This window comes from Chelonia mydas, chromosome 7 (genome assembly GCF_015237465.2).
Source record: "Chelonia mydas isolate rCheMyd1 chromosome 7, rCheMyd1.pri.v2, whole genome shotgun sequence".
In the NCBI taxonomy this organism is placed as follows: domain Eukaryota; kingdom Metazoa; phylum Chordata; order Testudines; family Cheloniidae; genus Chelonia; species Chelonia mydas.
This window is the reverse complement of record NC_057853.1, coordinates 78,646,651-78,661,304: the sequence shown is the minus strand read 5'-3', so window position 1 is coordinate 78,661,304 and position 14,654 is coordinate 78,646,651. Positions and strand designations below refer to the sequence as shown.

At 41.3% G+C, this 14,654-nt stretch overlaps 1 protein-coding gene across 3 annotated transcripts in view; it reads left to right on the top strand.

The window, feature by feature from the left end:
- The window catches only part of CTNNA3 (catenin alpha 3), an 891,674-nt gene that overhangs the window by 849,280 nt on the left and 27,740 nt on the right, over positions 1 to 14,654 (top strand). For all 3 annotated transcript variants that reach the window (XM_037904831.2, XM_037904833.2, XM_043550666.1), the window contains one exon: positions 13,102 to 13,207. In XM_037904831.2, coding sequence (XP_037760759.1) covers positions 13,102 to 13,207 — 106 coding nt within the window. The remainder of the gene's footprint in view (positions 1 to 13,101; positions 13,208 to 14,654) is intronic.

Sequence of the window (14,654 nt, the reverse complement as noted above, 5' to 3'; positions counted from 1 at the left end):
GATGCACTTAACAAAATTCATTCCGCACATGGATGTAAATATTAGAGGGAACATTGTGCACAGTGGTAAGGGAAGCATAAAAGTCAAGACTGATTGACCACCTAATTAACAGATCAGATATATAATGAGATCAGTTATGTTGTTTTAATTTAGGAGTTGACTATTTTTCCAATGAAAAGTAGTTACTTGTTGAAGTACAAAATCAAAGTCTTCATCTATGCCCAGGTCAATTTTAGCAGGGATGATCCAGTTGTTCCCCCTTTTTTTGGCTAATGAATTTTAACCCTGATCTAGCTAGACAACCATTTCTTTCATGACAGTTTTTAAGTACAATCAATCACTGGCAAAGGGATCTAGTTGTCTGTCTGAAAGGTACCTCTGATTTTATTATATGAACTACGCCACATTTAAAAGCAAACTGAAATCATTAGTCTGACTTTTCTTGCAATTGTTATAATCATCTGATTAGCAAGATTGTGGTTAGTCTCATACAAAATAAATCAAAGTTATGATTTCAGAAATGCTAGATCAGCTGTCTGGCCCATAAATGTACAATTACAGTTATTTGGGCATATAACTGTATCTGTACTATTTTCATCCACTTAGTGAATCAAGTGGTTAGCCTCATACCACATCTTCTAGTTCATGATTGCCATTTTCCTCTCTAAGAAGAATTAATCCTTAGAGACCTCTGATCTCAGACTCAGGTTTGTGCGTGTTTCCTTTTGGATTATGAAATTGCCACCTCTTTTGTTTCCCTTATGCCCGAGAATTAGAGGATATGAAATCCATTAGAGGCTATTTCTTTGTCTGATATCTTCTTTATCATTTACATCTTTTTCTTGTTCCCATCACTTTCTGAAGTGGATTTGTCACATTAGTAAATCTAGTTAATATAATTTGATTTCTTGTTTGGCTGTGGTTCTTTTGGGTTGAAATATAATGAAATTGTTTGTTTCTAGTACCTTGTCTTCAAACTGTCTTAATCAAGGCTGAATACTGCTTTCTCCAAGTATAGCATATTTGTTGTTTAAAATATTGTTACAGAGTTTAAGGCTGGAAGGGACCACCAGATCATCTGTTCTGACCTCCTGTATATCAAAGGCTGCCACCTCCTCCCAGCACCTGTATACGAAGCCCAACAATTGAAATTAGACCAAAGTATTACAGCCCACAGGAGACTAGAATCTGCACTGGCAGAGAATAGGAGGTACCAAGGTGCACCAGTGCCTAAGGCTCCCACAGTGACAGGGAAATGATTAAGTGAGAAATACCCAGATAATCCTGTCAAGTGACTCATACCCACACTCTGAGCAGGAAGGTGAAAACCCCCCAAGGTCACTGCCAACCTGACCTAGGGGTGGGAGGGAGGATACTTTCCCAGCCCCACATATGGCAATCAGCACGTGAGCAAGAACCAGCCATCCAAACATCAGAGAGAGAATGCTCGGTGCCACCTCAGAATATTTTTAAAAAATCAGAAATAGAGAGGAACAAAAACAGAAAGGAGGAACTCCAGCCTTCAGAGCTTCAGTTCTGTGGACTGGTTGTAAATACAAGTTCTATTTACCTGTTCTAGAACTATTTAGGAAGATACCACTGAAACATAAACATCCCTGAGTGATACCACAGGTCTAGGTATCTAAAGTTTGTTGTTCGCTTTACTTAATCTTGTAACATTTGGAGCCAGGTCATACCCAATGCTAAATTATCTTTGTGGCACAAAAGGAGCACCAATCTGTTTTAAAATGTATTTCCTTGTGTAAGGGAATACCACCTGGCTCTTGCCCTTCCTGGCAGAAGGGGAAGTCTAGAGGTGAGAATGGTCATGGCTAGTGCACACTGGTTATCCTCACCAGTGTAATAGCTCCTAGGAGGCTCGTGTGGTACAGAGCTGGGCCTTACCATGAGGCGAACTAAGGCAGCTGCCTCAGGTTCCAGACTGTGGGGGTGGACGCCACTAGGACCCAAATTGTATCTGCTGCTGGTGCGTATGTATTCTCTCTGCTCTAGATGCACAGAGATGGTGGAGTACTGGGCTGGAGGAAGGAGGGCACAAGAGACATGGCAGGCAGGAGAAAAGGTGAGAAGGAATAACAGAAAGCAGCAGGAGCTGCAGGGAGAGAGAGGAGGAGGAGCCTCTTATGTACCTCTCTAGCACCCCCCAGGAGCCTGGACTGATTAACAACAGCTTCTCAGGGAGCTTCCTGTTTCCTGCTTTTTCCCTGAACCCATTTGAGAAGAACAGGCAGTCAACTGAAGAATTGGAACCAGTTAGGCCCTTAAGACGCTGATATCTTCCCTCACTCAGGCCCTGCTACCAGCCTGCTTGTTTGTCCCCTTCAATTGAGTATTGAGAGCCACTATAGCTGGCACAGAACAGCAGTCATGAGTGAAAGAAGAAAACGCCCCTCTGGGGCAGCATTCAGAAAAAGAAAGCAAGCAAAGGAAGCTTTTCTATCTAAGTAGGAATACATAGACACGAATGGTCACGGTGAGCCTTCCGGCCCCAAAGAACATGTGAGTAGTGAGGAGATGGCTGATCTTCCAGTTAGTCAGAGTGCAGGTGACCTGACAGCTACTGCAGCATCCATATCTCCATCTCAAATGGATGTAACCATGCACATTCCTGAAGAAAAGTGTAGATCAGAGAAGAGTGTGGTGGAGGTGTAAGAAAGAGCTGCTGCTGAGTTTAGTTCCTTAAGTCTAGATGATCCAGGACTGTGGACTCTCCACAAAGTGGAGAGGCCATGGCTTATGTACTCAAAAACCCAGAATGCTGCATGCTGTTTTCATTGCAAAGTCTTCCAGTCTAATGTTCCAACCACATTGGGTTCTACAGGAACAAAGGACTGGAAAAATCTGGCTAGAAATCTGGCATGAGAAGGCAAGAGATCATCAGAGAGCATTCCATAGGTGGAAAGAGCTTGAGATGAGACTAAGGTTAAAGGCCACCATAGATGATCAGCATCAAGAAGATTGTATCAGAGTCTCTTTACTGGCAAAATGTTCTGAAAAGGCTCATTGCCATTGTGAGAATGCTTGCTACCCAAAACCTAGCACTGTATGGCGCTTCAGATCAGCTGTATGTGCCAAACAATGGGAACTTCCTTAAAATTGTGGAGCTGATGGCTGAGTTTGATGCTGTACTCTAGGAGCATCTAAGAAGAGTCACCACCCAAGAAGTGTACACACACCACTACCTTGGAAAAACAATTCAAAATGAGATCCTACAGTCACTGGCAACAGAAGTCCAACAGAAGATTGCGGCAGATCTGAAGTCAGCAAGATATTACTCTATTATTCTAGACTGCACACCTGACATCAGCCATATGGAACAAATGACTTTAATTGTGTGTTTTGTAACAACAACAGAACCTAGTGAAAATGTCCCTACAACGGTGAGTGTCAGAGCATTTTCTAGAATGTATTGACATTGATGATACTACAGGAGCTGGTATGACAAATGTGCTTCTTAAAAAGCTGGAAGATACGGCAATTGCGAAAGCTGACAGGAAAAGTCAGGGCTACAGTAATGGTGCCAACATGAGAGAGGAAAGAACAGAGGAGTGCAGACACGGATCCGAGAGTTAAACCCTCAAGCTTTTTTGGTCCCATGCAGTTCTCATTCATTGAACTTGGTGGTCAGTGATGCAGCATCAGCTTCTAGTGAGGCTGCTGAATTTTTTAATGTAATTCAAAGCATCTATGTATTTTTCTCGGCATCAACTCATCAATGGCAAATTTTGAAGCAACATCTGGGAACATCCTCTCTAACACTGAAACCACTGAGTGCCACACGATGGGAAAGTCGAGTGGAGGCGATAAACCCTATCAAACACCAAAGGGGGAAGATAGATGATGCCACAGTTGCTATTATGGAGGATAATGCTAGGACAGGAACTGTTCATGGGAGAACAGTGGCAGAGGAAAATGGAATCACCAGAAACATACATAACTTCAAATTTCTGTGTGGCTTAGTGTTGTGGCATGACATACTGTTTGAAATAAATGTTGTAAACAAGAGACTCCAAGGTGTTGACCTTGATATATCTGGAGCAATGGAACAACTGGACAAGGCTATTTTCCCACCCATTCAAGAACACAAGAGTCATCGAAGAAGAAGACATTTTGATTACGAGGCACGGGATAATCCCATAAGAGACCCCAAACAACAATTCAAAGTTGAATTCTTTAACTAGGTGGTAGATTGTGCAATACAGTCAGTTGAAGAATGTTTCATGCAGCTCAAGGAACACAGCAGCATATTTGGGATGTTGTATGATATTCCAAAACTCCTCACTATACCTGAAGAAGACCTACACCAGCAATGCAGAGCACTAGAGACGGCGTTGACATATGATTGCATGCGCGATATTGATGCGAGTGATTTAGGTGAGAACTGAAAGCGCTTTCAAGATATATTTCAGCAGGATCAACTCCAAAGGCTGTTCTGGAATATATGTGCACAAATAAGATGATCACCCTCTTTCTAAATGCTTTTGTTGCTTTGCTTTGTGCATTCTTCTAACACTTCCTATAACAGTTGCCAGTGGAGAATGCAGCTTCTCCAAGCTGAAGTTAATAAAAACACACCTACGCTCCACAATGACACAGGAGTGGCCTTGCAACCATTTCAATAGAGCATGAGCTGGCCCAGACTGTGGACCTTCAGGAAGCCGTTCAAATCTTTGCAACCAAGAAGGCACGGAAAGCACCACTTTTTGATTATTCAAACAGATTAAAATGCTAGTGTTTACTATGCAGACAAGAAAAGTGACATTTGTGATTATGAATTTATACTGATTGATAGAGAATAGCACTGATAGGAAAATTGCTTTAACTAAGAGTACTTGGCAATACGCAATCAACTAAACAGTGTTGTATTAAAGGATTTAATTATTGTTATGGATTTTTGTTAAATTGTATCTTATTTTAATATTGTTTTGCCCACAGTCACATTACAGCTGTGTGAAGAATTCTCCACACACAGATAAATAGGTCAATTTGGCTTTTTTTGCCTATTTAGTGTAAAGGGAAAAATCAAAACTCTTACTTGGCTGTTTTTATATGCTGTGTCGGTCCCAGGATATTAAAGAGACTAGGTGGGTGCAGTAATATCTTTTATTGGACCACCTTCTGTTGGTGGGAGAGATGAGTTTTCAAGCCACACAGAGCATTTCTTCAGGTCTGGGAAAGGTATTCCCAGCCTCACAGCTAATGCAAGATGGCAAAGATTGTCTAGCATAAAAGTAGTTAGCATATATTGTAAGGGACCATCCAAGGAAGAGTGGTCCATTAATAGGACAAAAAAGAGGGGGTTAGTGGGTTACAGATTGTTTTAATAAGCCATAAATCAAGTATCTTTGTTCAGTCCATGATTTTTAGTGTCTATCAGAGTAATGAATATAAGCCCCAGGCTTGTCTTTTGAGGCAGTCTTCCTTTGAGGATGAGGACTGAAAGGTCAGATACAGAGTGATCACTTCATGAAAAGCATTTACCCACTGCTGACAGAATGTTTTTGTCTTTTAGTATTTTCTTGCCTTAAGCTAAACATACTTCTTGGGGGTTTTGGTTGTATTTTTCCCCAAAAAAACATCTCTTACCTGTACGAATCCCACAAATCTTGTAGGATAGATTTGATGAGGTCTCCTAAATGCCTTTTGGAGACTCAGCCTGATTAAAAACACCCTCCGCCCCCAATGGTGTTACTATTATAACAAAATGTAATTTGTTTTGCCTTTTTCAAGAAGCCAAAGTGTGTTAGTCAAGGGAAAGGCTCTCTTTGTGTATAAGAGCTGCTATATTAAATGGTATAGATAAAATACCTGGACAATGAATTGCTAACTACAGCTGGTTGAAATATTAGCAAGCTGGCCTGCAGTGTAAGTGAGCCAGATTCAGGTCTCCTCTCTGTCTGAATTTGAACCAAATTTTTTTCATCCCAGATGACTCTGAATGAAGCAGACAGACTTAAAACTGGATCTCCTACATCCCAGGCCAGTGCCCTCACCACCGGGGTATGGAGTATCAGGTTCACTCTGCCACCTCCTCCAGGTGATGGAAAGCAAATTCTGTAACCTCAAAAGAAGCTGCAAAATGGAAGTGTCATCTTCTGGTCAGCTCTATTGCTAACATAGCCTTGAATAATTGTCATGAAAATGTACCAGCCCAGGCATTAAAATCTATTCACCCACTCTTATCCTAAGGATGATGGTAATGAAGACACTAATGATATTTCATTTGTCTGTCAACAAAACTTCTTATATTCCTCAGGAAAGTGGACAAGAAAATTTTTGGAAAGTAGTGTTAAGTCATTGGATGCCTTCTGCTCAGAACTGCCTAAAATACATTTTCATGGCTCCTCTCTGAGTACATTTTATAGGGTTAACATTATCTGTTTTCTCATATGTTTTAGGTCAATATCTTTCACATCAGTGATAGCCATAAAAAAGGAATTCAATTTATTTTTAAGAAGCAAAAGTTTCAGCAGAGATCTTCTATATGCCACTTTGTATGGCTCCTTTTCATGCATAATATTGAGTTTGGGATTCGCAGATACAAATATGTAAACTTTTAGATGACATTCCAAAAACTGAACATCTTTCTGGGTATAGGATATATATGGATTTGGGTTTCCTTTGTTGTTTCTTCCAGAGTGAATTATGCTACTTAAGAGAAAACTTCATATTAGTTTTGAAACTTGTATTTGTGTTAACAGTGACTCACCAAATCTACAGCTCCCATGGAAATGTTGTTGGGGACCCAGATCTATTCTTGTCTACACCACATTTTCTCATATATACTAGACATACTTTGAGCAATCCCACTGAAATCAATGTGTAAATCTCTGCAGGATTAAGGCCTATGAGGGTAATTTCTTCTTTCAACAAACAGTGAACAAGTATTATACATATTTTTAAAATGAAAAGGAAATGTTAGCCTTTCCATGCCAGGAGTCAGCATAAGACATTCACTGTGTATTGTTGGCTGTGAAGTTGTGGTGTAGTCCTAAACTGCAGCATCTCCCCACCATCTTGGCCCTCTAACCCTGCCCCGACACTGTGAGGCAGGGTGGCCCAGTGGTGTAGTGGAACTGGAAGGCTGTGAACAATGAAATCACTAGGAGGAGCAAATTGCAGTAAATACCATAATAAAGTTGGTAAGGGGAACATTTTGGCCTTATTTTGAAGATAATTGAGGATAGAGAAATATGCAAAGGGACCTAGAGAGATTGAAAATAGAAAAATGAGATTGCACGTGGAAAACACCTAGGGGGGGAAAAAGCCTAATCTAAATGCCAGGGAGAAACCTGGAAAACACTAATGTGAGAAGAGACTTAGAGGTGATAGTAGCCAGCAAATTGGACAGGTGACTGTGACATTTTTGGGTTCACCCAGGCCACTGAGGGGTTTGGTCACCATCTGCCTTGTAACCCTGGATGTCTTGTGGCTGTGTAGCTGTGGTCCAGAGCTTTGACCTGAACAGCTTTCCAGCAGCCCACAAGCAGGGCTTTGCCCAACCTGGTTACCTCTTCCAGGCTGACTTTAGGACCTTTCCAGTCCTGAATTCACTGCAAAAATCATCCTACTGCAGGGACCGGTGCCTCCCAGAGAAAGTGTTAGGTTCTCTGCCTTTACAGAGACAGTGAAACACTCCAACCCGTTAGCTTTCTAGAAGTACACACTTTACTGAATTTGCACAGTGCTAGTGATTTATAATCAAAAGGAAACAAATTTATTAACAAAACAGCATGGGTTACGTGATAGCAAGTGAAAACAAATAACAATAGAGATTATTACAAGCTTAGTCTAAAACTTAATATAGCAAGATACAGCTTTTATTTGAGATGGTTTTTCTCACCCCCAGTCTCCTGGCCAGCTTGGCCAGGACCTATTACAGAGCTTAAATAGCATGGGGTTTTTCTTTTTCCGTCTCCCAAGGTGAAAGATAAAGATGTTCTCTCTCTCTCTCTCTCTCTGTTCCCCTCTTACAAATCAGGCCTGCTGAGGACTCAGTGTTCTGTGTGGTGCAGGAGCCATGTTAATTCTCTGTCTCTGGAGGTCAGGTGCAGGATAACCTCTGCTGGCTCAGCTCCATAGCTCTGTTTACTGCTAATGTGTATACTGAGGTAAACTCACATTCTTTTCTGTAGGACAGACCTGTTTATCACCTTTACCTAGGCCAGGGATAGGCAAACTTTTTGGCCTGAGGGCCACAGCGGGGTTCCAAAACTATGTGGAGGGCTGGGTAGCAAAGGCTGTGACTCCCCAAACAGCCTGGCTCTCGCCCCCTATCCACCCTCTCCCACTTCCCGCCCCTGACTGTCCCCCTCAGAGCCCCCCACCCATCCAACCTCCCCTGCTCCTTGTTCCCTGACCGCCCCCTCCCAGGACCCCCTGCCCCAACCGCCCCTCCCAGGATCCCACCCCCTATCCAACCCCCCCTGCTCCCTGACTGCCCCGACCCCTATCCACACTCCCAACCCCTGCCAGGCCCCCTGGGACTTCCATGCCTATCCAACACCCCCACCCCCGTTCCCCGCTCTCTGTTCCCTGACTTCTCCCCGGAACCTCCTGCCCTTTATCCAACCCCCCTGCTCTCTTACCATGCCGCTCAGCTCAGAGCAGCATGTCTGGCAGCCACACCGCCCGGCTGGAGCCAGCCATGCCGTCATGCTGCCCGGCAGGAGCTCACAGCCCCGTCGCCCAGAGCGCTGGTGGCACGGCTAGCTGAGGCTGTGGGAGAGGGAGGACAGCAGGGAGGGGCCGGGGGCTAGCCTCCCAAGCCGAGAACTCAAGGGCCATCCCGCGGGGCCATAGTTTGCCCACCTCTGACCTAGGCTGTCTTGTCTTAAACATATTCCAGTAATGTCATACAGAGGGAATTCATAACCTCATATATAACATTAACTCATTGATTCTACAATATTAATAACTAGCATGGTATTAGCATTCAAATGGTACCTCACAAGGCATATTTTATACAAATATTGCAATAATATGAAAGGCGTGAATACAGAGGTCATATATGTCTATATGATATGGTAACAAAAAAGGAAGTGGAATTTGGATCTGTTTGCACTGTGCAGTGGCCTCATATTGTTACACCACAGGAAGATTACAGTCCCATTATGCACAGGTTATGTGTGGGTTTACATTTCCACAAACAAGTAGTCCCATTGGCTTTAAAGGGATGTCTCATTTGTGTAAAGTTATGCAAATGCATTAGTGTTTTTGGGAACAGGTCCTGAGAGTTAAATATGTATAGCTGAGCTAAGAGATAAGTAAGAGAAAATATGAGAACAGATTTTTATACTTGAAGTGTGTAAATGCTAAGGATCAGATTCTGCCATCCTCATCATCTTGGATAGTACCTCTCTCCACAAGTAGTCCCACTGAATTCACTAGGTCTACATAAAGTGCATAAGGGTTCCAGAATTTGGCCATAGAAAGGACAAACCTTATTTAAGTTTGTACAAGGGATAAGAAAAGAACTTGGTCTAATGAAATGAAGTTGAGAGAGAAAATGTAGGCTAAATATCAGGTAAAACTTCCTGACAGTGAGATTTATTGCCCCGTGGCACAATCTTCTAAGGGAAATGGTTTGTCACCCTTTAAAACTAGACAGACAAAACCCTAGTAAATTCAAAACTTGTTAGAGACCTGCACTTACTGGGGAATGGATTAGATGATTTAAAAGGTCTTTTCCTTCCTAGATACTGTGATTCACTGGTGTCAAGTAGTTAATTGGTGAGGGTGGCACTGTGAGTCAGTTATTCTGGCATTAGATCATCTTGAGCCCAGTCAAATCAGCACCTGCACAGGTGCATTTATTAAAATGCAGTGTACTGTGCATTGGAGTACATAAAAGGTGGGTGTTTCACCAATCACCATAACACTAAAAAGTTCACCTTAAACCATGATGACCTCATGGATTAGGGGTAACACCTCAAATATTTTTTAAGAGTTTAATGGATGAGATAACAAAAAGGCAGAAACTGAGCCCACTATATGTAGTTTTCCCAGTGGAATGAAACCTGATTTTATGTTTTAAAAAGTTTGATTTACCCAAAGTTTATTCTACATCTTCTATCTATTTTTTCCCTATGTAGAAAGCTGCCTGAAGTATTTTGTGCCCTCCCATTACAATTTGCACTGTTTTCTTCTGGCATTGTCACTGTTTATTCATGGATTCCATTCCTAAGCATTTGGTTCACAATCCAGTTGTGGGTCATGGACTATGTCTAACATCCCCCACAATACACAGAAGTGTGACATGTCAGTTCTTAGAGAATGTTGGTACAGAGGAATATCAACACTTGCCACTAGCTACTCAGTGGGACAGTCGTCTGCTTCCTTTCCCCTGCTGACTTGTACAGTCAAGGTAAATATCTCTATCACATTTGTAGTAAGAGGATACAGAGAAGTGAGTGAAGGCCTTATTGGGGTGGAACTGCTTTATTCCCAACAGCAAGATGCTAGGAGAGAACAGATGAGAGAGAGAAGGTAATTTCTAATTCATACATCTATGGCTGCCCCTCTCCACACAATCGCCCTTAGGATCAGAGAGGCAGTGGATTTACATTCTGAGCAGTTACCAAAGAAAACTGAGGCTATGTCTACACTATAGAGCTTACGGGGGCACAGCTCTACCGATGCAGCTGCGCCACTGTAAGATCTCTCGTGTAGCTGCTCTATGCTGACGGGAGAGAGCTCTCCCATTGACAAAATTAAACCACCTCCAACAAACAGCAGTAGCTATGTCAGCAGGAGAGGCAGAAGAAGCTCTCCCACTGACATAGCGCTGAGCACACTACCACTTGAGTGACATAAATTTTGCCGACATAAAGTGGTAACATAGACATGGCCGAAGAAACAGTCATTGACTACTGTTACCCTCGCTCTCCCTCCTCGCCCACTGTTAGTTACATTCAGTTTTTATCTTTCATCTTATATTGGCTTGTAAGCTCTTCAGGAGAGACACCATGATTTCCTGTGTTTGTACAGACCCCAGTAACTGTCCCTGATTGTGGCCTCTGCATGTTTCCCTACGATAACTAAAATAATGACGAGCAAACTAAACTTGTGGGGGGGGGGGAGGGAGAAATAGCCTTTAATGGCCACTTGTGCAAACATGAAACAAAGGGAAAATTCAGGAAAGGCAAATAAAGGTTAAAAGATGAAGGTAAAGTTTAAATTATTGGGACTTTTACATAAGGGATCATATTTGCTTGTTTTCTGTTTTTTCTTTGAATTACAGCATTTTTTCATTTATAACTTAAATCAAATCACTAAATAGTTTTTCCATAATAAAATTGCTTTCTGTACAGCAGTACAATGGAAATAATTCAAAAATCTATGTAATTGTAGCTTTCTTCAGATATTGTCTTGATAGTTTGGAATAATAAGGAATTGTAGTTTGTAAAATACGATTTCTGTTCAAGGATCAATAAGTAGTTCTTTGCCAAACAATGCATTTAATTAACAACACAAGTAAGAGATTAATCATTATATGTCACAGTGTATTATCATCACTATTTAGGTATTTTTACTGCATATGATTTTTGCATGAGTATGTTGGAGGCGAAATGAAAAAAATTACTGCAATGGTTTGGCTCATTTGGCTCATTACACTAAAAACTGTGCCTCTAAGCAAAATGGCATATTATTCCCATTATGTATACTCTGAAGTACAATTATTAAGGTAACTTTTGTCCAGTGTTGCAGACCTTAAAATTTAATGTATTGCCTTTAAGAAGCCTAGCTAGCATTGTACATGTTTAAGTTCTCTATAGATGCTTGATAACAATGAAATTAAATGTCTTTCTATGAAACTGGTAGAAAAGCAAAGTCTGTTTTGATAAGGTGCATTTAACTTAGGTACTCTGTATGTTGTATTTTGATATTTGTGTGAAGAATAATGAAATAGTAGATAAGGTTTATTTTAAATTAAAGAAACATCCATATTTCAATATAAAATATGCTGAGCTATAACATAAAGATCAGATATCCTGGTGACGGGTGTCAAATAACTGCTTTAAGTACTACTGCTATTACTAATTTGTCTTTTTTGGACAATTTGCACTTAGGTCACACAGTTTAAAAACACAACTCACACAACCTTTATAATTACACTTCTCTTCACAGAAAAGTAACCCTCAAAATGTCTGACCAAATAATGTGTAAGAACTAATTTTGGGGCAGGGATTATCTTTTTTCTTCTGTGTTTGTTTAGTACATCATAGAACGAGGTCCTGGTGCTCATAGGCACTATAATAAAATAATAATAATAATAACAAAATGTAGTCTCCTTGCAAATTCCTGGCATGCATCTTAGGGGTCTCAAATTTGAAATCGTTCTTCAAATCATCTGTGAGTTTAATTGTCAGTCTGTAGATTATTTTTGAAGTACCAAAAGTATTTGATATCTGAAACTTGATCTGTATTGGTGAGTTTTGACTGGAACATATTTCATATTATATTGTTTCTGTTTCCTTATTGGATAAGCATAATTCTTAGAATTAAGTTTCCAGAGCAAATACCCACATTTACTGTTTCAAAATTTACCTAAAATTCAGTGCTTCTGCAACCATTCCACTGAACTCAGTCACTTGAATACTCATGGAAAGTGAATGCAAAAGTGATTTGAACACAGGGAAAGCAAATTCAATTTTTTATTTGAGAAAATGATCACATTTTTTCACGTACTTGCTCATTTCTAATTCTGAGGTTTGGCTAAATGTCCACACCTTTTGTATGTTTATCTGAAAGTAATCCAACTTCTTTGGGTTGGAAATCTCATATACTCAAGGTTTTAGTTTGGGTGATTTTGTTGGTGAAATTTTCTAATACATTGTGTTTTGACCAGGCCAAAAGTAGTAATATTGTGTGACACTATTCTAATGCTTCCTCTTCCAGCTGAAGCGATGAAGTACAGGATTGTGGGGCATAAATTAAATCATGTTGATTGAACCTCTAATAAGGTTTGGTTTTAATTCTGAATGGGTTGTTTTATTTAAAGTTTTTTCCCTCCGTATTTTTCATGGGTACTATATTCCTATATGCTATATGATGAAATAAACTTTGTTTCATTTTAAGGGGCAGAGGCCCACTGAAGAATACATCTGATGTGATCAACGCAGCAAAGATGATTTCAGAGTCTGGATCCAGGATGGATGTGCTGGCGCGACAGATTGCTAACCAGGTATTTCATTTAAGGTTTGGTGCAGAGGTGTATTAAGATTAAATCAGCCCCAGATTCAATCCAGCCAACTAAAAGGTCACTTTGCAAAAGTACGCCTAGCATGTCTAGATCTGCCTTTCCTATTCTTTCTCCCTCACTCTCTGGCACTGACCACATCTCCCATGGATCTTTGGGTCTCAGATTTTCTAGATCCTTCCTTAATCCCCCCCAAATGTGTGTATTGGTTCTCTAAACCTAAGTGCGACTCCTATTGCTAAACTAAACATAATGCAAAGTTTTAGCTGCATGGTAAAACATATTTATGAAGACCCCCCCATTGTCTTCAACAACAATTGAAGTCATATGGGCTTTTATACAAATATTCTACAATATAGTCAAAGCTTTGCCCTCCGCTAGTCTAAAGAATAGTGCTTAGGGGTTTGGGTACTCGCAGGGAATATATATCATTCTAATTCTAACGAGACAGGGTTCACATCACACTAGGTGAATGTAACATGAATATTCAGACCAGTGGTTTCTAAGAAATAGAATGTGACTGATGTTCCTCTGTGCTGTCTTCGAGCCTTGCTTCCCTTTCTTTTAGCAATCACCACTATGTGCTGTGGGCTGCCCAGGACAGGTGTCTGTTATGACACCTCTGCAGGGCATAGTGCTGAAAAAGGGGAATTCATGCAGTTTGGACTGGAGTCAAACTGCGTGGCAGTCTGGTGGAAAGTTTTAGGGCCAGATCCTAAAATTCAATTACACAGAGCAAATATGTGTACAAGTGACGGAGAGCTTGCCATTACATTCCCCTGATCCTGGTACTGCTCTGTTCAAGACTGTCCCAAAGTGATGTGTTAGAACAACATGAGGGTTGCTCTAATTTATGATGGATTACAACAGACCCAGACAGTTTAAAAAAGCATCCCAGCATCAGCATAGCTCACAGGTGTCCAGGCCATGTGCACTTTTCCTTGTTGAGCTGGCAGCATGGAAGGTGAGTAAGCAGAGACCCTACATTAGCTGTGTGCCACCTCTTCACTGAGGTGATCTTCCTCAGTGAAACAGGCTTTAGGACTAGATTGTGCCAGTAAGCAGTGCAGTGTAATGCAACTGTACCACACAGGAGGAGCCAGTCCTTAGTCCTTATCTAGCTGGGACATTCGATTCCCAGTACCTCCCCATCCTGGCCATCAAGCAGCAACTTTATGGCTGTCTTACATGTCCAAGCAAACATGGCCCAGAGTCTCTGCTCTTCTACTTTCTAACACACTACCCATCTTTCCCTCAGTTTTGAGTATCTTCATGGTGTAGCATGTGGCTCTTATTTATTTATATGCAGCGGCGAAAGTAACTTAAAGGACTTATCGGTATGCAGGACCGGGGTCTTGAGCTGGGGGTAGGGGGGTTTAGAGGGCTTAACCAGAAGGGGCAGGGCTTCAGGCGGAAGGGGCGGGACCTTTAA